Here is a 27,214-nt window from a genome sequence, read left to right on the forward strand (position 1 = left end):
ATGTGGACCGCGTGGTGTGTGGCTGCTCTGTCTGTGGCAGCTGTGTGTGGTACACCTCAAGGCACAAACACAGTCCTCAGAGTTACGAAAGATGTGCTGAGCAATGGTGAGTCCAGCCCCAACGGGGATCATGAGTGGCATGGGAGGGGCAGGGGAGGGACCTGAGGACCCTCCGCATGCCAGCAGACCCCATGGTTAGTGACTGGGTGACCTCTTCCCTTTGGGCTGTGGCTTCCCTTTCTCTTGGATGCCACTTTCTAGGCACCAGCTCATTCTTTCAAGGCAGTATACAGCAGAGGTTAAGAACTTGGGCCCTGGAGCGAGCCTTCCTGGGATTCAAAGCCTGGTTATACAACTTGAGTCTCAGTTTCCTTATCTGGAAAATGGGTGGAGCCATCCCCACCTCTGAGGACTGGTGTGAGGAGGGTGAATGGGATGACTTCTGGAGACTTGTGTAGTCCCCAGGACACAGAAGGTCAGGTACAGGGGCCTCCAAATCTCAAATCTTTGCTCTGTACCCTGAGAAATGAGGACCTGCTGTGGCCCCAGTCCCTGCCCAGGGCTCCAGTGAGGACTCAAGATGACTTTTTACCTCGTAATCAGAGAGCTTCATAACCTTTGGTGTCGTCATTCCATCAAATGCAGGCTGTTATTCTGGCCCAGGCTGTTCCCTAGGAATTTATAATTCATGAGAAAGTAGACTTTACCATGCTGTGAAGTGAGGGATACTCAGAAGGGAGGCATACAAAGGAATCCCACCAAAGTTTGGCCCAATGATGTGGAAATCTAGCTAAAGGCACAGCGGTAACACCAGGACATGAGCTCACTGGGTGATGCTGTTTTCTTGGTCTATTGCTGTTTTTTCCCCTGGGGGTGGGGCAGGATGAGACCCCACAAGTAGGGTGATGCTCTAAGGTGGTGCCTGGGAACTGGGTAGAGGAGCCCCCCGGCTGACACCTGTGCCTTTCCACAGCCATCTCAGGCACAATGCAGCAGAGTGACGCCTTCCGCTCCGCCCTGAGGGAGGTGCCCATGGGTAAAGCCCGTGGTGACGGTGGTGGGCCCTTCCTGGGTGGGCTGCTTGGTGGAAGTGGAGGGAGCAGTGGTGGGGGAGGAGGTCTCTTGGGGGGCCTGCTTGGCGGTGGGAGTGGAGGAGGTGGTGGTGACCTGTTGGGTGGAGGCCTGTTGGGTGGCAGTAGTGGCGGTGGTGGGGGGCTGCTAGGTGGTGGTGGAGGGCTGCTGGGAGGTGGTAGTAGCCATGGTGGGGGCCTGCTGGGTGGTGGTGGTAGCAGTGGTGGGGGGCTGCTAGGTGGTGGTGGAGGGCTGCTGGGTGGTGGTAGTAGCCATGGTGGGGGCCTGCTGGGTGGTGGTGGTAGCAGTGGTGGGGGGCTTCTGGGTGGTGGTGGTAGCCATGGTGGGGGGCTGCTGGGTGGTGGTGGTAGCCATGGTGGGGGCCTGCTGGGTGGTGGTGGAGGAGGGCTTCTGGGTGGTGGTGGTAGCCATGGTGGGGGGCTGCTGGGTGGTGGTGGGGGTTTGCTGGGGGGCAGTGGTGGCCTTTTGGGTGGTGGTCGACACCACTATGATGACTACAGACGAGCTGAATTCCCCCGAGGTGTTGGTGGTGTCCCCTACAACGACTTCCATGTCCGAGAGCCCCCTCCCACATACACCAATGGCAGACAGCTTGGTGGCAATTACAAATATGGTCACGTTGAGAAGAATGAGAACACTGCTCAGCTGGGGGGCAAATACCGCTATGGGGAGATCCTGGAGTCTGATGGCAGCCTCAGGGACCTACGACATGAAGACTACCGTCATGCAGACTATGCCTACCACCGGAACTCCGGGCGGTACAGGTCTGCAGCAGACACGTCCACCGTGAGCAGGCTCCACCGGCGTGAGCTGCGGCCTGGAGAGATCCCAGCTGGGGTGGCCACTGGGGCACTTGGCCCTGGAGGCCTGCTGGGCACTGGAGGCATACTGGCGAATGAAGGCATTCTGGCAGGCCAAGGTGGCTTGCTTGGAGGAGGTGGTCTCCTTGGAGATGGAGGACTTCTCGGAGGAGGTGGTGTGCTTGGTGTGCTGGGTGAAGGAGGCATCCTGAGCACTGTACAAGGCATCACTGGGTAAGGAACTGAGCTCTGCCTCCTGACTGGTGAGCCACAAACAGGTGACCGTGTACTGAGGCTATCTAAGGAGATATAAGGACTGGACATCTTGGCAGGTCCAAGGTCCACAGTTGGCAGTGTTCACATGAAGGAGGCTAGACCCAGCACTGTCTCTTTTACTTGTGTGTGACATTAGGGCATTCTTTTCATCTTTCTGCTTCACAGTTTGCTGATCTGTAGAATGGTCATAGTAACTCAATTTATGAAGGAAAAAATAAAACCCCAAAGATTTAAAACTGTGTGACATACATAGTATGCCATATGCCATAATCTCACAATGAAGTACATTAGAGTTATTCCTTATAATTATGTGTTATAATTCCAGCCTTGCCCAGATTCCCTGCCATAGTCATTTAACTTAACAAATATACAGAGCCCTTATGATGTGAGGGACACTGTCGGCCTCGAGACAGGCACAAAGTCCCAGGGAGCTTATTGGCCAGTGTGGTATGTGGGCTTGGAGAAAGAGGCTAGACCCAGTCCCACAGTCACAAGGGCTGGCAGACGCTGTTGGTGAATAAGAATGTGCAGAATGAGGGACTCATCAGCTTGGGGTTCAGGGCAGGTGGCTTCATGCATGAGTACCTTGGCTGAAGTCTGAGGAGTGGGCAGGAAGGATCTGGTAGGGAGCAGTGTCTTCAAAGGATTCAAAGGGAGTGGAAGGCACAGATGTGCAAAGCGATGCCCCCGGTGGGTGGGATGCTGGGCCATGGAGTTCTGCCTTGAACTTCTCTATGTTCTGTTCATGGATCTCAGGTATCTCTGTGGTAGGGGGACAAACTGTGGGGAGCAGAGGTGGAGGAGTGAGTGAGGGTGCTCTGAGGCAAGGGATGGCAGCAGTGGCTAGCTCACTTCTTTTGACCACATGCAGGCTGCGTATTGTGGAGCTTACCCTTCCCCGGGTGTCTGTACGGCTCCTGCCTGGTGTGGGTGTCTACCTGAGCTTGTATACCCGTGTGGCCATCAACGGAAAGAGGTGCGTGCCCTTGGCTCAGAAGGGGATCCTGTCAGGGGAACTTGGGCAAGCTGCTTCTTATCATCATCATCATGTATGGTTGCAGCATCCATCATGGCGGGAGGAGCAGGGGGGCACAAGTGTCTGAACTCCAAATCAGCCTGCGGTCCCTTTGGCAGGAAAGGCAGCCCATGGTGGTATTTAGGGTCTGGGAGTAGCTTGGGTTCCAACACTTAGACAAGTCTCCTGATGCCACTGAGTCTTTTTGAGTTCACTTGCCCAGGGTAGCAAGGCCGCTCCTCTTCCGGCTGTCTGCAGCCACAGGCAGAGTGCCTTCCAAGCCACCCAGTATGTAGACCTTGGAGGGTGGGTCTTAGCATAGAGTCATTTCCTTGGGGTGGGGTGTGGTCACGTCTAAAACATCAGGATGGTTACCTTACAAAGCAGAGTTTGTACCAAACCTTGTTCCTAGCCTTTAAAATTCTCATTGGCTAAGGGTGAGGGAGATTTATCAGGTCACCTTGAGGCAGCGGGATAGCACTTGTCTGGGGCTCCCAATCCTGACGTCAAGAAGAAATTGTGCTGAAACCCGAGGCGACAGGTGCCTTGCAGGCCTGCCTAATCCCGAGACACCTGGTGGTCAGAATGGCTCATGGTCTCCTTGGTCCCTTGGTCTCCTCCAGCCTCATTGGCTTCCTGGATATTGCGGTGGAGGTAAACATCACGGCCAAAGTCCGCCTGACCATGGACCGCACAGGCTACCCGCGGCTGGTCATCGAGCGTTGCGACACCCTCCTGGGAGGCATCAAGGTCAAACTGCTTCGGGGGTGAGTGCAAGAAGGAGAGGGACAGGGCAGGGCTGCAGGGCACCGCAGTCACCCATCTCACGAAATAAGGTGGTCCCACTCCTACTGAGCCATCTACACTGTTGCTCGGGCCGTGGTCTGGCATCTGCTTGTTGGTAATTCAAGGGCTGGGCCTTTGAGCCCAGGATGTGGGCATCCACCCACCTTGGAGAGACCTGTCCAGATTCAAATCTCAGTTCTGTTGCTGCTGTGTGACCCTGAACAACTTCTGTTGCTCTCTTAGCTCTAGATTCGGAATCTGTGAGATGGGGTAGACTCTGGCTTTGGGAACCGAGATAATGAATGTAAAGCAGTTGGAACAGAATCTGGCACATTGTCAATTTATGAAAATATATCCAAGAGGGCTCCTGTGTCCAGGAATGTCGCAACCCATGGAGAAATTTCTCATCTGTTTACAGTCACTGTACCCCTAACTGAGGGTGTATGTGAGATATTTTTCTGTCTTTTCTACAAAGTGACCAAGCCCCTATCCTTTGTCTAGAGAGCTGTCAGGCATTCCTGTGTTGGCCAGCACGTTTCCCCAGGCCTGGGAGACCTTGGATGAAGGCAACACTCATGGCAGCTTAGAGCCTGTCTGTCCACACCTTCAATCTTTAGAGTCCCTAATCCCTGTTTTCTGTCTTGTTTCACTAAGGCTTTGGCCCCATCACCCCAGCCCTCATCTCATGTGGACTCTAGGAGTGAGAGAGTCACCGTGCAACCAGAGTTCCAAACCCCTGCCTCGTGTAGCTTTTCTTCTTGTTGCTTCAGGATAGGCGGGGACAGAAAACAAATAAACAAACAAAAAAAAACCAAACAAAAAAACAAACAAACAAACAAAAAACCAAGGCTCCAGGGTCCAAAACCCAGATCTTCCCAGACTTTTGCATTCACATCGTTCAGCATGTCAAATGACAGAGGTGCAGACAGAGCGGGCCACGGCTAGTCATTGTAGTCCCTTTCCCGCTTCCTTGAGTTACCTCAGGCAGACAGACACCAGTGTGGCTCTGCAGCCCCTTTCTCTGCATGCAAACAAGCACCTGCTCTAAAACCTGTTGAACATCACTCCTTTCCTTTATCAACTGGGAGACTTCTCTGCGCCCAATGCTGAAGTGCCCTTGTCTAACTTCTCAGGGCTTCCTGCTGTTCCCGGATGAGCTGTCAATCATTTGCCATACATAAGTCCATCTGTTTCTTTGACATGAACAACTGTCTATAGATGCCGTTTTACAGGAAGCCTGATGTAGCTCATCACTTCTCATTTAGGATATATGTATATAGATCAGTGTCACCCTGTCTCCAACACACCAGTACATGTGCACCTACCTGTGTGTGTGCCCCTGTGCACATTCCTAGTGATCTCACGAGAACCAGGACAGGATCAGCCCTTTTTTTTTTTTTTTTTTTGGTTTTTCGAGACAGGGTTTCTCTGTGTAGCTTTGCGCCTTTCCTGGAACTCGCTTTGGAGACCAGGCTGGCCTCGAACTCACAGAGATCCACCTGGCTCTGCCTCCCGAGTGCTGGGATTAAAGGCGTGCGCCACCACCGCCCGGCAGGATCAGCCCTTTTAAGGCTGAATCCATCTACAACGAGGACCAAGGTGTACAGAAAGCATTGGGAGGTGTCTAAGCTGGTTCCACAAGATGTTGCTCCACAGCTTGACAGAGAAGTGGCAGTTGGCGCTTTGTGGGGGAGGGGTCCAGGAACAGTGTGAGGGGTGAACAGGAGTGTTGTTAAAGAGTGAGCCCATTATGGGGACTTTGTATCTGTCTGTCTGTCTGACTGATTAAATACCTGTGCACCGTGTGTGTGTGTGTGTGTGTGTGTGTGTGTGTGTGTGTGTGTGTGTGTGTGTGTGACCTGTCTCTGACCTTCACCAGCTGGGATCCAGGTGGACATTGAGAACCCATTCTGGTCAGTTTTTTGGCCTCCTTCCTGCTCTATTAAATGGCTCCCACCCCCCAAGCTTTCCAGTCCCATTTACCTTTCCTTGAGTGTGAGCCTAATGGGCATATTTTCATTGCTAGAGTTCTCCTGCCCCATCCACAAATGTTTTTGGAGCACGTGGAATGTTCTAGATGCTATAGATAAAGTAGCAAATTCATTTGTCCCTGGGAAAATGACAAGCCACTCTGCCAAAGACCCTGGGAGTTGGAGGGAAGGTCTGGGCAGCTAGCAATCTGGGATGTCCCAGACTGACAAGACAGATCCCCGACGTGTTTGGTTTGTGGAAGGAAGCAAGGAAAAGGGAGAGAAGAAAGGAAGAAAGTGGGGGAAGGAATGAGGGGAACAGAAGGGAGGTTAGAGAGGAGAGAATGGATGGGGAAAGAGAGGAAGGAAAGGAAAAAGGAGGCCGGGAGGGAAATCAGTTTGCTGTTGGCCTGTGAGGGCAGGCCTAGGGAGAGCCTTCCGGCCAGTGCCACTGTCCGGGTCCCAGGGGCTCTCAGTGCTCAGAGCTGGAGCCAGACACTGGCGTGGATGGGCAGCCGAGAGTCCTCCATGCCTGTGAGTCTGTCCTCATCTTGCCCCTTCCTCTGTAGACTTCTCCCCAACCTGGTGGACAACTTAGTCAACCGAGTGCTGGCCAACGTCCTCCCTGACCTGGTAAGGATGGATGAGAGGGTTTGTGCCTCCAGGGTCAGACAGGTGGCCCAGCAGGATGGAAAGAGCTGGGGCTGGCATATCCATGTGGGTTGGGATAGTTGAGTGGCAAGATGGGAGGTCTAGCCTGAGAACCCGTGGCTCTGGGCCCCAGCTGGGATACTTCTTGTTGTGTGACTGGTCTCATCACCTCCCTAAATTGGTTTCTCATCTTAAAGATGGAAATAAGGAGAGATCCTTCTCTCCTGGGCTGTTGTGAGGGCAGGGCCCACAGATAACAGTCAATCCATCTACATCACCTGCTTCTTCTGTTATGGGCGCATGTTGCTCCCCAGCTTCCGCACCCCCTGAGCTCCATGGTGTCTCTCTCCACAGCTTTGCCCCATCGTGGACGTGGTGTTGGGTCTTGTCAATGACCAACTGGGTCTCGTGGACTGTAAGTATTCCCTCTTTCTGGTGTGGCCGATGTCTACTGATGCCTGCTTGACTTAGCCCCAGGGACACTGCAGCCCCTGGGAGGAGGCCTCAGGTGGTGGGTAGTCCTTGCAAGCTTGAGTAGTTCCACAAGAATAACCAGGCCTTCCACACTGGCTGTTACTGTTGCTATGCCCTGCTTAGGGCTTGGGAGGCTTGGTGTAGACAACAGCCAGAATCCAGGATGGAAGCCTGGCCCTGCCCTGGCAGCTGTGGAATTGGAGAAAGTCCTCATTCTCTAAAAGGAGTCAGTGTAGATACTGAACAGGCCCCGAGGACCAGGATTCAATGCTACCGCCAGTCCTGGATTTCCTAGAGATCGTCCTGAAAGCAAGACAGTCCTGTGTGGCTGTGTATTACGGGTGCTGTATAATCTCTCACATGGCAGTACCTACAATGCTTCAGTGCTTGACTCCCGCAGCCACACAGTGGAGCCCACTCTGCTGGGGAGCCCATGTCTTCTGGACACTAGGCAGTTTGAGGATGATTTTCTGGGATGAGGAAGGAAAGCACAGGAGACAAAGGGTTTGTCGCAAGCAGTCAGGGGGATGTGGATCCAACCAAGCAGGACATTGTGCAGCCGTAGGCGCTCCCTGGTACACTGTGCTTCGCAGCTCACAGGGCTCATCAATATTGGGATTTCTCCCCAACCCTGCCACAGAATCTAAAAGGTGACGTTAAACACGCTTTACAAAGGAGCAAGTGAGTTCCAGAGAGGTGCAGGGACATGCCTGAAGTCACACAGCAAGGAAGAGGCAGAGCTGGGGTTGGAACAGAGCTGGCCCTACCTTGAAGCATGAGCTGGGGCCTTGGTCTACACCCTATCCCCTCACCACATCCATAGGCATGGGGGCACTGGAGGTGGGTCTGTCTGGAGAAGGGGACCGTAATGTGACCCTCTCCTTTGCCACAGCTTTGGTGCCTCTGGGGATACTTGGGAGTGTGCAATACACCTTCTCCAGCCTCCCACTGGTGACTGGGGAATTCCTCGAGTTGGACCTCAATGTAAGTGATGGACTGGAAACCTTCTCCCTGAAGTTGAGTGTGGGATTACCATGGGCTCGACACACACACACACACACACACACACACACACACACACACACACACACACACACGAGGCATTTACACATGCTGTGAACAACATTGAACAGGACCCTTTGTAGATTAGAGTAGGGCAGAGCTGGGAAGCATCCTTAAACACCATTCGGTGCTTACTGTGAGTCAGGCACATCCCAAGTGGGTGCTTCTTGCTGACGAGCTCAGTCTGCTCTCATAGGAACCACAATGTGAGACTTGTTTACTGGCACAGAGAGGTGGCTCCATTTGCCCAAGGTCACAGAGCTAGTGATTGCATGCTTGGGTTCTGAACCTAGGCATCCAGCTGCTAGTGTCTGCAGCTGCTGCTGAGACCCTGGGTCTGCTGGGTAAACAATGGTCTGCTGGCCATTAGCATGTTCGTATGCAGTTAACAACCTGCTCTTAATGATTTTTCAAAAGTTCTGGTTGGCATCGTTTGCTGCTTTCTGTAGTATAAACACTCCCATGGTGGCCAGTGATGACCTGGGGAACATGACTTCACTGGAGGTCAAGTTGGGAGACTGGATCTTGTGAGCTGGGTGAACAGATGGATCTCATGTGCACAGTCCCTGTGCAGGCAGGCCATCCCTGGTTCAAGTGGCTATGGTGCTCCCCTGAGACTTCAGCACAGAGATGCAGCCCATGTCATGTGGCTGCACTGTAACATGTACACGGACACACATGTCCACTGGAGAGGCGTGCTGCCAGGCCTGGGTCCTGTGTTGAAGGCACAGCAGGGAGCAGGACAGAGCCTCTTTTGAAGGGAATTTATGGTCTACCATAGGAGAACCCATGAGACTCATTTAAGCAAACAGTCAATTACAGACCCAGCGCCGTGACAGAACCTAAAACAGAGACTAGGACGCACTAGCAAAGTCAATGAGGGCTTCTAAGAGGAGGTAACTCTTAAGCTAAGTCCTGTCCAGTGAGAGGAATGCAACAACAGATGAGTAGGGGATGATGGGGGTGGCAAGGAGCGGGAGGGGGCTGGCCTGGTGCTGTCCCTGGTGGCTGAGGTGCAGAAGGAAGGTGAGGGCAGAGCAGCTGGTCTCTGAGCACAGAGAAGACCTGGAGCACTGCACAGGGCATCATCTTTGGAGACAGATGGGCCAGTGTGGACGGTGCAGGTACAGATGCATGCACACATTGACTTACTGTGATGGGCTGAGACATGGGATCTGTGCCATAGTGCATGTGTGTGTACATGCATATGGGTGTGTGCACGACTGTCTGTGATAATTGTAGTTGTAACGGATTATAAAGCAGGAGCTGCCATGACCCCCTTCCCTTTCAAGTAGAGGAAGAGCTGCCCTCAAGAGTAGCTCAGAATCATGGGTACAATCAGGAAGGACTGCCGAGGCACCTCCTTCCAGACTCCAGCCTCTTCTTCTTCCCTCCCCTTTTCAGACTTTAGTTGGGGAGGCAGGAGGTGACCTCATTGACTATCCCCTGGGGCGGCCAGCTGTGTTGCCCAGGCCCCAGATGCCAGAACTCCCCCCTATGGGAGACAACACCAACTCCCAGCTGGCCATCTCAGCCAATTTCCTGGGTTCTGTGCTGACCATGCTGCAGAAGCAAGGCGCGTTGGACATCGACATCACGGATGGCATGGTGAGTCCGCCCAGTAGGCAGGAAGTGGTTGGTCTGGGGTCTTTCTAGCCCATGCTTCACAGGGAGGACTGAGGATGGCCCTGTCCTTTACCCTGTACTCTAGTTAGGTCCAAAGATGATGACCCACCCACCCATCCACCCACCCATCCACCCATCCATCCACCCACCCACCCACCCACCCATCCATCCATCCATCCATCCACCCACCCACCCACCCATCTATCCATCATCTGTCCATCAGAGCCTCTCACATGCCTCACAGGCAGGGCAGTAAGCTGCTTCTGGTCCCAGGAGGAGGCAGTTACTCTCTTTACGGTGTGATTTATTTCAGTAGTTTATGTAAGGCATAGCATATTCACCTGTGACACTAATATAAATACTTAGAATCCTCTCAGTTGGTCAACATGCATACACCAGTAATCAAAAGAGACATGAAAACAAAACACTAACACCCCAGAGCAGTGCTCGGAGACACTCCCCCCAACTCCTTTCAGAGATTTCTCACCTCCAAACAGCTGTAGAATAGTGCAGTCTCATTCATATGTGCCTCACCCTGTTTACCAGATCATATTTTGCCACATGCGATTCATTTCTATCCATCCAGATACCTTTCTCATGAACTACCCATTTACTCACCCACTCATCTGTCCATCTGCTTCTCCATTCACCATTTGTCCATGCACTTCCCATCCAACCATTCACATACCCATTCAGTCATCTATCCACCAGCCAATCCACTCATTAATTTACTATCCATCCAGGTGCCCATCCATTATCTATGTATCCATTCATCCATCCACCCACCCATCTATGAACCCATCCATTCATTATTTGTCTTTCAATCTATCCATCCATTATTAACCTAGATACCTATCCATTCTGTCAGTCTATCCATCCATCCTCCAATATGTTGGAAAATTTGAGGTTTTGAGACATGTCATTATGATCCATAAATTTCGTTGCTTTTCCTAAGAATGGGATACTTGCAAATATTTCCCCCCCAAATCTTGAAAATCTGCAATTCTGCTGAGAAGAAAGTGTCCATTTAGGCCCAGTGCAGGTAGCACTCTTCTAGTTTTAAGTGTTTAAGGGTCCCGTTTGAACATGTGACTAATGTGCCCTGACAGTGCACCTATGCAAGAGGTAATGACTGTTTTATCTGCTGCACTGGTTCAGTGGTCTCTCTCCCTCTCTCCCTCTCTTCCTGTCTTCCTCTCTCCCTCTCCCCGCCCCCCCCCAGGAGGCACTGATTTTCATTGTTTAGCATCTGACATTTTTGAAAGTGAATAAAAGACATGAATTGAATAACAGAGTGAGGTCAAGCAGACACTAGGTGGCGCACATGGACTTGGCAAAGATTTTCTAAAGAATTCCACTGGCGACAATAGATTTGGGCTTGCCTTGACTACATCAAGCCATATTTGTAGACAGAAAGCCTAAGTGGCTGCTCCCATCCATTTAGCCATGCAACTGCAACATGGGCTACACAATGGCCACTCTGGAGTGTACTCTCAGATTGTGGACTTTTCTAGGGCATCTGTCTGTTTTATGGTGCACTGGAATCTAAGAACTGTGTTACAGTACCTGCCTGTCCCCATCACCTCAGGACTTACATGGCCTTGTCTTTGTCTCACAGTTTGAAGAGCTCCCTCCACTCACCACATCCACACTGGGGGCCTTGATACCCAAGGTAAGTAAGTGATCCCAAGGTGTCTTTGTCTCTAGCTTCTTTTATGTCTTTAGAGGGAATGCTTCCATGTCACTGGAGTATATAGCTAGTGCTCTGCAGTTTTAAGTGGTGCCCTTTTGATTAAGAGACAACAGAAGTCATGGTCAGGGCTCTCTGCAGACAGTGATAACCATGAAACAGGGAACAACCTTGCCTCCTCATTTGGGCAGGGTTCTAACCTGGTTCCCTAGAGATCAGGATAGGTATGGAGGTCAGAGATAACACATATGAGATCTATGAGATAACACATAGAGGGTGAAGATGACAGATCCTGAGCCCTGGTGGTGGACCAGCCTGCACAGTCTCTTTCTGGCTGGGCTACTCCTTGGCTGGGTATAGTATTGGAGTTTGAACTCAGGGCTTTGCATATTTCAGGCAAGTGATCTCTCCTCTGTGTGACCTTGGACACAGTCTTAGCATTTCTGAGTTTATTCTCTTCATTTGTAGAGAGAGGCTTGTCCAGGTTGGCTAAAGGGACATCTGGTGTGGGCACACACATTCTTGTGGCAGCTGAAAAGGGAGTTGGCAGGTGTTCAGAGCAGGGCATGACTCAGCATGTCCCAACCATATTACCCCTGCCAATGAACCACCTGTCCAGGCCTGTTTTCTCATCTGGAAATGAAGGCCCAGAGTGGGCATTTGGCAGATGTTAACAGCTGTTCTTGCTGATACTTACAGATTCCCTTTCAAGTGACCATGTAAAAGTATAACAAATGCCTCTCAATTCCCAACTGTAGTTCTTGGCCTATTCCCTGGTATTAAAGAACCTGGTGGATAGGAAGTGCCACACCAGGTGGAGGATACTCATTTACAACCCTCTGTACCTTTCCCGTCTCTTTCCATATGTCCCATCTAGACCAGAGTGAGGAGAGATTGGGAACAAAACTCAGCAAGTGATCGCTACTGCCCTCGTGTGGTTGGCATTTGAATAGCAGACGCAGCCTTAGTCCTAAGCTTCTGCAGCTCCGCCAGGGACCTCTGACACTGGAACACTTCCTGTGCTCATTGTCCCCGGACAGCTCATGAGAGTGTTCCGGAACCCCTTCTCTCACTGGGAGACAGACTCCTGTTCTCAGTTGGGCAACAGGCACAGAGAGATCAGCCCATCTTCAAGGACACAGAGCTTTAAATGGCTCAAGATGGTCACAGAGTTGAGGCTAGACACAGGAGAGCCACAGAGAGCAGCTTGACCCAGGCTCTGGTGGCCTCCTGGGGCCCTGCTTATCTAGGGACACAGTTCCAACTGCCTTGGGGCCTCTCTGAAGGAGGTGTTGCTAATCTCTCAGAGACACTGCCTGTTTTGGGTTAATGATCCTGAAAATCTCCGTGCAAAGCCAGTTGGTCAAATGCCTGACTAATTGATGCTTATGCCCTTGAGGGAGAGATATCAGGGTGAATTAAATGGCTGAATTTACTGAGTTTGTTCATGGACCAAGAGTTCCTATGGAAGACTATCTGCCCAGTCAAGACCAAGACCTGTCTTCTTAGGCCTAATCTCCCTCATCCTACTCGTGGGCAAATGTTGCTTGAGAAACAGTTACTTCCCTCTCCCTCTAAAAGTGACCAAGGATTTGTGCAGTGTCTGGCGCCTGCTTTCCATATTTAGGAAAGAGTTTTATCTGGAATTAACTTGGAATTTAGTCACTGTGATAAACCAGTCTTTTCAGCAAGTTAGCTTTGGGGATCTGAGCCGCAGAAACAGGCTGTAGTGCTCACAGTGGGCTTCTCAGGGGACCCAGCCAGTCCTCACAGCTGAAATCTACCTTCATATCCCAGGAAGGGTGCAAAGGGCCCTGTGCCCCCTCGTTGGCCACAGACTGTGTGCTGGAACAGCAGCCACTGGCCTTCACTTTGTCCTCTAGTCCAGAAAAAAAAGTGCCCCCGAGTCTGAGTGATTGAATTAACAAAATTTTGACTGTCACTTAGCCCCTGGCTCAGGGCTTCAGGAGACCCCACTTGGGTCTGAGCCATTTCCCGAGCATCTCCATGTGTCTGGTGTTGAGCTTGAGGCTCTGTCTTGTCACATATAGTTAGTATGGTGGTCCTATGTGAGGGGATCAGAGAGGGCAGGCAGCCTCCACAGTGGGTCCACGCTTTTTCCTGGAGTGTGTAAGCCTCCTGTGATGGAGTGTGAGCCGATGGGTGTGTGGGGTGATGGGTATGTGGGGTGATGGGTGTGTGAGCTGATGGATGTGTGTGTAGTGATGGGTGTGTGGGGTGATGGGTGTGTGAGCTGATGGATATATTTAGTGATGAATGTGTGAGTTGGTGAGTGTGTGGGGTGATGGATGTGTGGGGTGATTGATGTGTGGGGTGATGGGTGTGTGAGCTGATGGGTGTATGAGCTGATGGATGTATGTGTCCCACTCTGTGTTTGGAGGTTGACTGTCAAAAGTCTACTGCTTGTGACCCTGCCCACCCATCTGATGCTGCCCACAGGTGTTCCAGCAGTACCCTGAATCCCGCCCACTCACCATCAGGATCCAGGTGCCCAATCCCCCATCTGTGACACTGCAGAAGGACAAGGCGCTGGTGAAGGTGTTTGCCACCTCTGAGGTTGTGGTCTCCCAGCCCAATGATGTAGAGACCACCATCTGCCTCATCGATGTGGTATGTGTCTGAGGGTGAAGCTCCAATAGCTGGGTCTAAAGACAGACCCCCAAAGTCTTGGCAGGCTCCATCCTCTTCATATCCCCATAGTCCCCACCAATAAGCTGTCCAGCTTTGGGGCTAGGGGAGCTGGCTCACATCCAGCCATTACCACTTCTGGCTGTGTGACTTTGGGTTAGAGACTCCCTGTCTCTGAACCTGACCTTTTCCCTCTCCTTGAGGAGTGGCAGCTGGACCTTAGTAAGGTGCTTAGAGCAGCTTTGGGGAAACCACGAAAGTGTAGCTGTCAGTGTTCAGACAGACCACGTAAGCAATGCACTTTGGGCCCTACTGTGTGCTATACCTTCTGTATGGTGCCAAGGAAGAGAGAAACAGCACATGGTGCCCATTCCCTGGTGCCTAGGAAGGAACAAAATAGCTATCTCCACAACTATTTCACAGCAGAGAGCCCTCTTTATTTTAATTGTTACCTGATCACTGGATAAATTCCTAGGACATAAGATGTTTCAATGCACATATATTGTGTGCAGTAACAAAACCAGGGTCATCAGCACACTCATCCATTCACATAGGCATAAGCTCATACACACACACACACACACACACACCTTCATCATCATCATCATCTCACACACCCATCAACTCACACACACACACACACACACACACACACACACACACACACACATCATCATCATCTCACACACCCATCTCCTCACACACCCATCATCACACACACATTCATTATCTCACACACCTATCACCTCACAACCCATCACCTCATACACCCATCAGCTCAGACACCTGTCAGCTCACACATGCATCACTCCACACACCCATCACTCCACACACCCATCACTACACACACCCATCACTACACACATCCATGCCCCACACACGCATCAGCTCACACACCCATCAGTTCACACATCCATCACCACACACACCCATCATCCCACACACCCTTCAGCTCACACACCCATAATCTCACACACCCATCACCCTACACACCCATTACCTACCTCACACACCTATCATCTTGCTCACACACTCACCTCCTCTTTGCACTTGAAAAACTGAACATTCTCTTCTCCATCTATTTTGAAGTATGATAAATCTTGTGAACACCTGTCACCTTGCCATACTACAGAAGACTTCTCAAGGAGTCTTCTACAAATGAAAACCATCCTTCTCCCCTGCTTTCCTTAACTCTCTGGAGGAAAGCAATCTCCTAAAAATGACTGCCCCCTACCCCTAAGTACTGCAAGGGCTCCTCTTGGTCATGTTTCGGCTCCTCAATGCTCTTCAGAAAAGCCGAGCACAGTCTAACCACAGGGTCTTTGCTTGGGCTGTTCCTTGATGTCTGCATGGCTCACTCGCTTGCTTACTGTAGGTTTCTGTCCGAATACCACCTTCTCAGAGGAGCCTCCCACGCTCCTCATCTTAAGCACAGCCCTTCTCTTCTCATATCACTCATCTGAAATACAACTCTCCCACACTGTCTCTCAGGCTTGAAACCTTAACCTGATGTCACAAAATAAGTTTGCGAGTTTATTGCTGGGCAGAGATGGATCCCACTCACTGTCAGATCCCCAGAGGCTGGTACAGGCTCAACACACAGTAGCTGCTGAGTGACCGTTTTGCAAAGGAAATGTGTGCTAAGGCCACTCCCTCCCGAGGGAGGCTTCAGACAGACACTCAGGGCTCTGGTCCCATCTGCCGTGTCTTCACAGTGCCTGTTGCTCCCAGGGTTGGGGGCCAGTGAGCTAATTCTAGGCTGAAAGGTGGTTACCTTGACTGAAGCAGGACAAGCCACCGAGGAAGGAGTGGGCAGGGAGTGAGGGGGCATTCTATCTGGACGCCATTTATCTGGAAATGGGAGCGAGTGCTCTACCTACCTTGTGAGCAAGCTAAGCCCTCTGCCATAGTGGCACACCACTGAGACTGTAGTCCTGGCTTCCTGGGCCCACAGCCTGGCCTGGTCTGGCCCAGATCATTCCACCTGAGCCTCCGAATCCTCTCACCTCTTTGTTGTCCAGTCTTCTGTTATATAATACTTCCCTCTTTCCTGCCTCAGGACCTTTGCAGGTGCCCCCCTTCCTATAGCCTGGATGACTCTCCTATCCCTTTTCATCTGCTCAAACCCTACACACCCTTCAGTCCTCAGCACAAACACCATTTCCTCAGGACGGCTTCCTGTGGCAGCTTAGACCCCTGCCTCTGTCACCGGAGCCCTGGGTCTTCTCCACTGCTGTCTTACCAACACTGCCCCTTAGTTTGTTGGAGGCAGCCTTTAATTTTCAGAAGGCTGTTTTATTTTATTTATTAGGGGAAGTCTAAAGGGGGCAATAAAAATTTTCCTATGACAACTTTTGCGTGGGGGGCGGGGGGTGAGGGACTCTGGACATTTTATGCCTCTCTTATGGGGCAGGGCAATTATGATTGGCAAGGGTGTTGCCCAATTGCATCTTCAGTGACTCATTCCCAGCAAGTTCAATAGGCTGCAAGTCCCCTCCTGAAGGGATCTTGGGGGTATCTGTCAACACCCACAGTGTAAGTCTTGGGCATGTCTCTGAGAAATGTTCACTCAGCCAGTACAGAGACATAAGTGGAAACAGCACTGGGTGCTTGCTGACTCCTGAATGCAAGCCACAGCTTTTGGGTACTCTTGGCAGTCTTGTGCTTATGAGGAGGCCAGGCCTCTTGGCCAAGGAATGGCCTGCCATGCTCAGGTGAATGGGGCACCAGTGGGCACTGAACACTGTGAGCTCCCGGCCTGCAGCAGCCTGCATGAACACAATGATGTGTATTCTCCTCCTCTCCCTCCAGGACACAGACCTCTTGGCCTCATTTTCCGTGGAAGGGGACAAGCTCATGATTGACGCCAAGCTGGACAAGTAAGAGAGTCTGTGGCCATGGGCTTTTGCTCCTCAGAGAGTGTCTTCTGTACTGAGGCTGCCGGTGCTGCTTCACGCAAGGCCACCAGGCTTGGGGTCGAGGTCTCCTGTGTGGCTGTGAGGGCTGGCTAAATTCAAGGGGCTGCAGAGGTGACCATAGCTTGTCTGCTGAGACCACTGTGGGCCAAAGGCAGGAGTAGAGCCTAGAGAACCTGCTGTTCCAGGAAGTGCCTCAGGGCTCACGACAGTGCTGGTGACAATAAGTTGCTCTTGGTCCTTAATCCACGTATTGTGGCCTTCCTGAAGGTCCATGATACCAGGGTCCTCATTCTCCTGTTTTAGAGACGAGAAACTAGGGTTCGGAGAGGTGGATGTGCTAGCTCAATGCTACACAGAGTGGAGCCAGGAGCCAGTACAGGTCCAGGTGCCCACTGTCCTGAACGGTGAGCACTGTGTGTAGAGTCCAGCAATACCATTTAGATCCTGATGTGATCACTGACTGACTGTGTGATGTCAGCCAGACGACTTCTCTGAGCCCCAGGCTTCCCATCTGAAGATGGGGACAACAGCCTCTATCTACTTCATAAGATTCATGACAAAAGACTGCCGTCCATTGGGTGACTCAGCTGCAGGACTGAGGAAGGTCCGGGAAGTTTCTCTGTTTAACCTTGACCTAATTCTGCAGAAATAAGGGTTACTGTCACCTCCATTTCAAGATTAAAGAGTTCCTACTTTGGACCCTCAGCACACACTTAGGTCAGGGTGAGTTTTCCTGTTGACAATCAGTGCTTAGGAAGTCCAGACACTCACAGGTGGTGCTAACAGGCCACCCAGGATGGTCCGGGGATGGCCAGCCAGGTCTGGTGAGAAGAACAGCCACGGGAGAGCAGGGAATTCTGGAGAGGAGGGCTGGGCTTCTCAGTGGGGAGTGTGACATGAACAGTTTGCAATGTCAAGGCATTTGGGTGGTGTGGGGAGGAGCGGGCTGGGTGTGGACCTCACGATGTCCAGCCAGGAAAGTCTTCTTCTTGGGAGACTTCGTCTGTCCAGATGGAGACTGAACCTTCCTGTTGAGCAGCCACAAACTCCCTCTGCCTCTGGGGAGAGTCTGAGTCCCCTTAAGGCAGGGCTGTGGGGTTCAGGGAGACAGAGACCCTTTTGTTGTGGAGTGTGAGCTCACACCCAAGCCTCCCTTTTCAGAGTAACACAGGAGTGGATTGCACGGGCCCAGGGTGAATCCTGTTACCCCTCCCTAGCTTTGTGGCTGAGCCAGGAGACCCAGCAGCCTCAGCCTGCAGAGGGGGTGCTAGGAGGATTAAGTGAGATAGAGGCAGTGGGTGTTCACACAGGGCACTGGCTACATATTGCACATGGTTCCAACTACTTCATAGGGACACCCCCCCCCCATTTAGTCCTGGCAGACCTCCCCTCTCCCAGTGAGGAAACTGAGGCACAGAGAGGTGAAGTCCCTAAGATTGCACAGCCAGTCTGTGGCAAAGCTGTAATTTCAGGCTTACTTCTCTTAGCCTGGTGTCTGAAACGTCCTTAGTGCTCAGTATAGGAGAGTGACTTGCTGTGACCATTCCTGCCAGGATGGGAATCTTCCTATGCATGCTGGCAGAGGCTTCTGACAGTTGGTCACAAGTCCTGGGCCTTTGCTGCTTTTAATGAGCTACTTCCTTTCACTGCAGGACCAGCCTCAACCTCAGAACTTCAAATGTGGGCAACTTCGATGTAAGTATTAGGGTTTAGGCATCAGAAAAGATCTTTTCAGGGGGACATGTCTTCTGAGCCTAGCTGAACCCAGGCTGGTTGGGCATCATAGGGGGCTGGCATTGGCACTGTCACCCCTTCTCATGGATGGGGACTGAAGCTGGATGGAGAAAGGGGCAGGGTGTGAACTCACAGCTCCTGCTTGTTGCCAATGGCACTGCTCATTTTAGTTGACACTTGGGGCCTCACCCAAGTCCCTTTTCTTCAGAACCCAGGGCAACCAGGTGCTTGGGGTCCCTCTCTCCTCTTGACATTTGTGGACTGACCCATGTGTGACTGTGAACATTACCCACACATGCTGAGACTCCATTTTCTCCTATAGAAAAGAAAAGGTTTGGATTCATTTCTCTTCTAAATTTTGGGTCCTAGAGAGTTGCCTTTAAGGGTCCATGAATCTGAGGTGCTCAGAGTTAGGACTGATTCCCAGCAACATTGCCTTTTTTCACTCCTGGGTTCCCCAACTAAGGCTTCATAAGGGTGCTCCCCCCGCAATCTCTCTCAAAATAACGGGCTTTGGCCAGGCTCGGGTGGATTTCTGCACACAATGAGAAAGGCACACCCATCACCCCATTCCTTGTTTCTGAGCTTCTCCGGCTTTCTCCAACCTCCAAACCCTGTCACCAGTGACATCAATGTCGCCAGCTCAATTCTAGGCAGAGAGACTCTCCCCATCTTCACAGACGCCTGGGCATAGCTCCACCTAGAACAGACATCTCTGGACTGCCAGTGGGGAGGAGTACCACATCCCATGAGCATAATGGAAATGCACAGGGTCCCCAGGCGTGCCAACAGCTCCAAATGAGCCTTTCCCTACTTGCATAGCTTTGCTCGATTGGTCCTCGCAGCATTCTTGTGACTTGGGCAGGTAGGAAACTGCCCTTTTTAAATAAGAACTGCAAACTTAGTGACTTCTGTGACTTGCAGCACTGCCATGGAGGGGTGACCACACTCAGCCTGTGCAGAGCCCTGTGGAGTGTGTTTACACACATCACTTGCTCTGATTTTCATTAATGTAGTGGGGATCATCCACGTCCACTCCTGTTTGCAGACAGGGAACCTGAAGCCTAGAGCAGCCAAGGGCAGTTGTGCAGCTGTCCCTCAGGATCAGGGAGGGATCAGCTCCAGGGCCCCCAGGATGCTCATGCCCTGTGTATGAGTGGTGTTTCCATGTGGCCAGCCAATCTCTCTGTGAACTTTCCATCTGATCTAGATGATGTGACATGTGACTAATTATTACCTACCTTGCTTGGAGAATCATGATGAGAAGAATAAATTCAAACACATTTAGTGCAGATTAAAAATAAATTTTCTTTTTTTGTTGTTGAGACATTCTTATATTGCTAGCCCAGGTTTACCATAGCAATCTTCCTGCCTCAGAGTAGATGTAATTCTGTTTTCCAACATTTTGAAGCACATTGATGGAGTCCCCAGAATCAAGGGTTCACGGACACAGAGGCCTATGTGACTAATAGCTGAAAGCCAGGCAAGTGACAGGATCCCCACATAATCCCTAGAGTCCTTGCTAGTGGATCCACTGCACAGTTGAGGAAGTTCAAGGTCGGAGAGGTACAGAGCCTTTCCACAGGCCCTAGAGGCTGAGCTGGGATGTGCAGGCTAGCTATGGCTCCTTAGCCTCCTGGGGGAGGAGCCAAGTCTTCTTTCCCACTTGCCTCTTAGCAGCCTTGATCCTCATCTTTCTGTACTGTGAGCAGGTGGACCAAAGGTACCAAGGGGCTGCCATCTGGGGTCTCTGGAGTTCTCTCAAGCAGCACCAGGCCTTCACATTGGACTCCAGGTCCCCCAGGTCCTCTAGGGTCTATCATTGCTGGCCGCATCCCTGTCTGAGCTCAGTTCTTCTTCCTCAGGTGTTCATCTTGGAAATGCTGGTTGAGAAGATCTTTGACCTAGCCTTTATGCCAGCAATGAATGGTAAGAGTGGGTATCCAAGCCTCTCTGGGGCATGGGAGTCAGGGACCTAGTAACTGGCTTAATGGGTATATTGAGTGTACAGTTATACTGTACAGTGCCATTTCTGAGGACTTTATTAAAATAGATTATGTTTCTGAAGGCAAATGCTCTTCAAGCTTACAAGTTAATAAAAATTATTCTTAGATTCTTTTGAGACAGGGTCTTACCCAAGCAGGCCTCAAGCTTGTGATCCTCCTGCCTCAGCTGCTTACATGTTGGGATTACAGTTGTATGCCACCATGCCCATTTTAACATTTATCTTTATGTAGCAAGTAGCAAATGCCCACATTTCTGTTGACAGGGAACAGCATGGTTCCCAGCTCCCACATCTGCTTTCTGTTTGGCTGATGGCTTCATTTCTTTAATTTCTATGAAAATTGTATGTGTGTAAATTTTATGAATCACAGAATAAATTTAGAAGGCCCCACCCAGAGATGAGTCATCTGAACATCCAAATATCTAGTATTTCCTCTTCTTTCTCTTTCTCTTGTTTTTTACACCCTCAAGCCCCCCCCTCGACTCCTTAAGTGCCACAAAAATCCAGCAGGAATAGAGGAAAGTATCAGGATTGAGCAGGCCAGAGCCAGAGGCTCTTGACCTGACTTGGCATCTGTCTTAGTTAGGTTTCTATTGATGTGAAGAGACATCATGACCATGGTAGTTCATAAAGGAAAACATTTAATTTGGCAGTCGACAGTTCAGAGGTTCACTCCATTACCAGCATGGTGGGACATGGCAGAGTGTAGGCAGACATGGTGCTGTAGCTGTAACTGAGAGTCCTACATCTTGCAGGCAACAGGAAGCAGTCTAAAACACTGGGCAGTATCTTGGGCATGTATGAGACCTCAAAGCCCGCCTCCACAGTGACACACTTCCTCATAGGATTTAGCTCCATTCCACTTCCTGGTGGTCCCTTTTCTCAATCTGTACATTTTGTATTTTTATTTGCTTAGTTTGCTCCTTTTCATTATAAATATGTATTAGAGTTAATTCAAATAACCACACAACAGATTCTATACTAGGCTGTTTTGAGATTTCCTTTGCCAACAGAATTAGTCCAATACTCTTCACTTTAGCCTTAGGTAGACTCTTAGGACAAGGGCAAAAAGTAGCTACATTCTTCACCAAAATATCACAAGGTGATCTCTAGGCCACTTGTAATATTCTTCTCCTCTGAAACCTCTTGAGTGAGCCCCCAACAGTTCAAATCACACTTAGTACCTCTGTCTTCCATGCTCCTACTGGTATGGTCCATTAAGCAGTGCTTAATGCATCCCACTGCTTTCCTAACCCAAAATACCAAAGTCTAAATTCCTCCAAAAGAAAATATGGTCAGGCCTATCACGATACCCCAGTCCCTGGTACCAACTTCTGTCTTAGTTAGCGTTTCTATTGCTGTGAAGAGACACCATGAGCACAGCAGCTCTAATAAAGGAAAACATTTAATTGGGGTGGCTTGATTACAGTTCAGAGGTTCAGTCCATTATCATCATGGTGGGACATGGCGGAGTGCAGGCAGACATGGTGCTGTAGCTGTAGCCGAGAGTCTTACATCTTGCAGGCACCAAGAAGTGGTCTAAAACACTGTGAGGTAGGTGTCTTGAGCATATATGAGACCTCAAAGTCCACCTCCACAGCGACACACCTTCTTCAATGAGATCACACCTACTCCGACAAGGACACACCACCTAATAGGCTCCACTCCATTTTGGGGCCATTTTCTTTCAAACTACCACAATATCCTTGAGAAAAATCCTTTTAGCTTAGAAAGTCCAAATGCAATCTATCCCCTTCAAAAGTCAGAGATTTGACTAGATTTATGCTTCCCAAAGTAGGTCTGCAAAACAATAGAACCTTAAAAGTGTTCTGTGGCCAAAGGAGACTGGGAAACAGGGTAGTCACCCCTGTAGGGCAGGCCCCAAGCATCCCCAGCTTCAAGTTCTAGTGGCCTCAAGAAGGCAGGCTAACTACACTTTCTTCCACCTTTCTCTTTTCCTTTCTTCTTTCTAGAACATTAGCCAGCAAATCTATATAGCCTCTGACTTTGTTTTTAAAGTTTCATTTATTGTTATTGTTATTATTATTATTATTATTATTATTATTATTGTGGGAGGAGGTGTGTGTATGTGCCACAGTGCATATGTGGAGACAACTGTGTGGAGTTGGTTCTCTCCCTCTTCCTTTATATGGGTTCTGAGGATTGAACTCACATCACCAGGTTTGTTCAGCAAGCCCCTTCTCAGGCTGAGTCATCCCAGCCTCTTCCTTCTTTTTTGCTTCTGACATCTTAAATCAAACAAAACTCCATGGTGACTCACATGTTGGGGACCCACATGCATGATTCTATTTCTTCACTCAGCAAATATTTTTACTGTTCTCTTATGCTAAGGACATAGTCCCCAAAGAACTGATATGGGTAAGTGTGACAAGTACAGAAAAACAGAATTAATGTGTTCTAGTTTCTCTAATGACAGAAGTCAGGAATGGGGCAGAAGTAGCAGCTGCCTGGAGTTACTGGCCTAAGGTCTAGGAAGGAAGCACTGTAGATGACAAGACTTGGGAACAGTCTCAGGGGAGGCACAGAACCCACCAGGGAGGGGCTGGGATGTGGCTCAGTTGATAGAGTGCTTTCCTAGTAAGGATGAAGTCCTGTGTTTGGTCCCCAGCACCATAAACTGGCCATGGTGGTGCATGCCTATAATTCCAGTGCTTGGAGATGAAGGCAGGAGGATCAGAAGTTCAAGTCAACCTCTGCTACATAGCAAGTCTGAGGCCAGCCTGGGCTTCTGGGCAGGAACCTCAAGGACAAAGCTTGAGGCAGAAAAGACAGCTATGGTCTTGCAAATGCTGGTTGCTTTTGGCCAGGCTGCCACCTCTTGGCTACATGGACCACACCTGACTTGACTCCCCCACCCCCTTTACAGCTTTACTGGGTTCTGGAGTCCCTCTGCCCAAAATCCTCAACATTGACTTCAGCAACGCCGACATTGACGTGTTGGAGGTAAGGAGAGACGAAGGCAGTTTCGCTTTCAGCTCTTGCCATCAACTTTGCCCGCTTTGAGAGGAAGTGTGTGTGTGTGTGTGTGTGTGTGTGTGTGTGTGTGTGTGTGTGTGTGTGAAGGGACAACTCGTATTTTTCCCTTTCAAAGCACAGGACCAGAGTGAGGGAACATGGTACAAAGCTGAAAACTTCCGTGCCTGCTGCCCCACTTTTCCAGCTGGGAAAGCTGAGGCTCCAAGCAGCGGCAGCTGTGCTGAGTTGAAGTGTGGCTGAGTTCACTGAACACCTACCTTGTGCCCACACTACCTCAGGCTGGAAGCAAGCTCAATCTTAGCTCCAATCTGGCTACCCCAGCCTAGCAGAGATCCACACTCATTAAGTAATTGGCTAGTTGCACTGATAGCAGGTGCCTTGAAGTTCAAATTCAGGGGCTTTGTTTTCATTATAAAAGACACATGTGCTCAGCATTCAGCGTGTGGGAAGTGTAGGCGAGGTTCAGTCCGTGTATCTCTCAGGTGGACGTTCAAGTCACCCCATCGGATGCTTGCTGGCGTTCATTCTGATCTTTCTAAAATTTCTACCTCAGTCATGGCTCTGATCCAGAGGGCACTGGGCTTAAAGAATGAGGACCTCTGCCTGGTTCCAACGTCTGCCTTGGGCAGGTTACACAACCTCTCTGGTTTTCGCTCTTCTGGTCACAGTCATTAGTCACCAGGCTACTTTTAGAATAAAACGAGAATTCACGTGGAAAGGATTTGCACAGCCCTTGGCACACAGTAGGCCTTCTGGAACTGTCTGCCATTACCAGCGCCACAGTATAATGCTGCAGGAGGGACATCTGAGACCCTAAGCTCAGAGTTTATCTCCTCAGAATGCACTCCCAGGATGAACTGAATGACCCTTTCTTCCACACGGGGAATTATCCCTTGCAGAATGCTTCGTGTATTTGCACTGCTCTGGGTGTGCAGAACACACACACACACACACACACACACACACACACACACACACACACACACACACACATTGTGACTGGATCTTGGCCTGGGGAGCAATACTCCCTCCACATCTGGAGAGCAGTTCAGGGAGGTGATAGTGACCTTGGATGGACAGCGCATGTCTGGAATCATCCCCAGGGGTGCCTGCCCTGGCCCCATCCTTTGAGTGTCCACAGGACTGGAAATATCTGAACCTGTTTCTTTGTCAGTCAATGGGGAACAGCAGTTCCCATCTCGTGGTGTTTGAGGGAGAAACCACGTGGCTCCACATTAGCAGTATGGCTATTGTAACCAAGGGGCAGGGACACGGGAACAAGACTGACATGGATTTGGCCTCCCTGTCATCATTTCACCATTTGCTGGGCATGCGCTCCATGTACCATATCATGAGTTCAGCCCAGCCCCAGGCCCAGCGAAATCTCCAGCTGACTTTTGGATCTATACAACAGTGGCACTGGTCATGGTGGACAGTTCACACACTCGGAGAAGGGCTGAGTGTCAACGGGGCAGGCTACTTACCCAAAGTCACTCTCCTGGAGTTTAAGGGAAATAATATGTGGTGACTCCAAACACTGCCCCTCCAGGCATTTATGAAAAAGTAGGAATGAGTTTTTCCTTCCTGAAAAATCACTCGTGATTATTTCCACATCAAAAGACTTATTACTTTATATTAATGACTTGTGTTTTAGTTCTCCTTCAAATCCCAGTAAGGGAGTTGTGTTGATCTCTAAATTAAACTATATGATTTGAATTTATCCAGAATAATTAGGAAACAGCAAGGTACTGTAAGGCGGTGTAAACACGGGTGGAAAGTTTGAAGGTACAGTCAGCTTTCGGCCTGGCCTTGCAGCCGCTTGGGATGTTTTTTCTTGTCGTTTTTTACACAAAGCTAGACATTTATTTTATCGTTTTGATATCATTTTAAATTTACAGGAAAATTTGAAAAGAGAGTGAGACTAGATCGTTCCAGCATGCTATTTCCCAGCTTCCCCTTGTGTTAGCATCTTATGTAACTAGAGCTTGCCACCCAAAGCCAAGCAGTGAGCGCCAGTGCACGGCTCCACCAGCCCACCCACATGTCCTCGGTGCTACTCAGGGTCTGCTCTGGAGTGCCCCAGACTGTCTTGTCTTGTCTGGTCTCCTTTGTGTCCTGCCACCTCATGCAGCCTCACCTTTCCTTGGCCTTACGACTGTGGCATTTTCTGTTGGTGGGGAGGGCCTCAGCTTCGACAGAGCTGACACGGCCTTGTGATGGGACTGGGGTGGTCTCCCCCACTGTCACCTCTCAGGACACTGTGTATCCACTTGGCTTCTCCTGGACAGTCTCCCTGGTTGTTACTCCCTGGCTCCTGCCAGGCTTCCCCAGTGTGAAGCCACCCTCTGTCACTCTGACAGGCACACACAGCTTGTGGGCGAATTGTGACCCTCACACACACCTTGTGGGGGAATTCCCAGATACCCACATGTCCAGCTTCCTATTGCATCCCCACTCACTTTGATTTCTGTCAGCAATAATTATTGCCATGGGTTGTCTACTTCAGTTTTCTACATGTGTAATTCCCTTTATACTTATTAATCAGAATTCTTATGTAAGAAAGAGCTGTCCCTCAACTCTCATTATTTATGTGTTCATTCAACTGTCTGTAAAAGACAGACTCACAATGGGCATTTTGTTAGGGTTACAACCTATGTACTATTTATTTTGTTGTATAACATCCTTTAAGTTATGTTTCCTGGATTTGGGAAGGCTATAAACAAAGACTTAGGCCCGCTTCTCTGATTTGGGTGAAAAAGATGAGGGACAAAATGGGAAGTGTCCCCTCCCTTGCCCAAGATCCTCTGTCCAGGGCAAGATAAGGTCCAGACAGGTGGTCCACAGGCCGACTGACTGTTCATCCCATGAGATGCAGCTGGCGTCCCCTCTCCTCACCTGGTTATCTCTTCTGCCCTGAAGGACCTTCTGGTGCTGAGCACATGAGTGACAGAGCAAATACTGTGAGAAGAAGTCAGAACCAGCTCCAGAGAGGATCGCCTGGACACCGTCCTGGTTCCAGGTCCCTTCAGTCTTCACCACAGGTCTCCTCCCAACTCTCCCACCCTCCTCCTCTCCTGCCTTCACCCTGGGAAAGGATCCAGCCACTGCCCATTGGCCAACAATGCCATGCTCAGGACAGCATGGGGACTGAGATCTTGTGCTTTCAATAAAACATTTCACTTTCCCTGCATTTGGGGTGTCTCCATGAAGGACCCTTCTGGGGTCCATAATTTCCTCTGTCCTTGAGTGTGCTTTGGATATTGGCACTGGAGCTCTATCTGCCTGGATGTGACACACTGAGGACCCGGCAGAGGCGTGGGGGTGAGGGTAGGGACTTGGGTTCAGCTTGTAGTGACTTCCTTCTGCACTCACCTTGGCTCGTCCCTCTTGCCTCAGTTTCCCCATCACTGCTCAATGCACAGGGAGGGTCTGGATCCAGAAATAATAAATTCAAAGCCAACAGGGATCA

At 50.4% G+C, this 27,214-nt stretch overlaps 1 protein-coding gene across 1 annotated transcript; it reads left to right on the top strand.

Annotated features, from left to right (window-relative positions):
• Bpifb4 (BPI fold containing family B member 4) lies at positions 1-26,838 on the top strand. The gene is made up of 16 exons (XM_052726213.1): positions 1-106; positions 974-1,036; positions 1,613-2,126; positions 3,040-3,144; positions 3,807-3,950; positions 6,509-6,572; positions 6,945-7,005; positions 7,957-8,048; positions 9,531-9,734; positions 11,371-11,424; positions 13,903-14,073; positions 16,903-16,970; positions 18,662-18,704; positions 20,609-20,672; positions 23,636-23,712; positions 26,665-26,838. Exons 1-16 carry the CDS (start codon positions 1-3, stop codon positions 26,686-26,688), a joined length of 1,854 nt encoding a protein of 617 aa, XP_052582173.1. The 3' UTR covers positions 26,689-26,838.
• Positions 26,839-27,214: the final 376 nt, after the last annotated feature.

The sequence above is a fragment of the Peromyscus californicus genome, unplaced genomic scaffold (assembly GCF_007827085.1).
Source record: "Peromyscus californicus insignis strain IS unplaced genomic scaffold, ASM782708v3 Scaffold_7__1_contigs__length_154581171, whole genome shotgun sequence".
In the NCBI taxonomy this organism is placed as follows: Eukaryota; Metazoa; Chordata; class Mammalia; order Rodentia; family Cricetidae; genus Peromyscus; species Peromyscus californicus.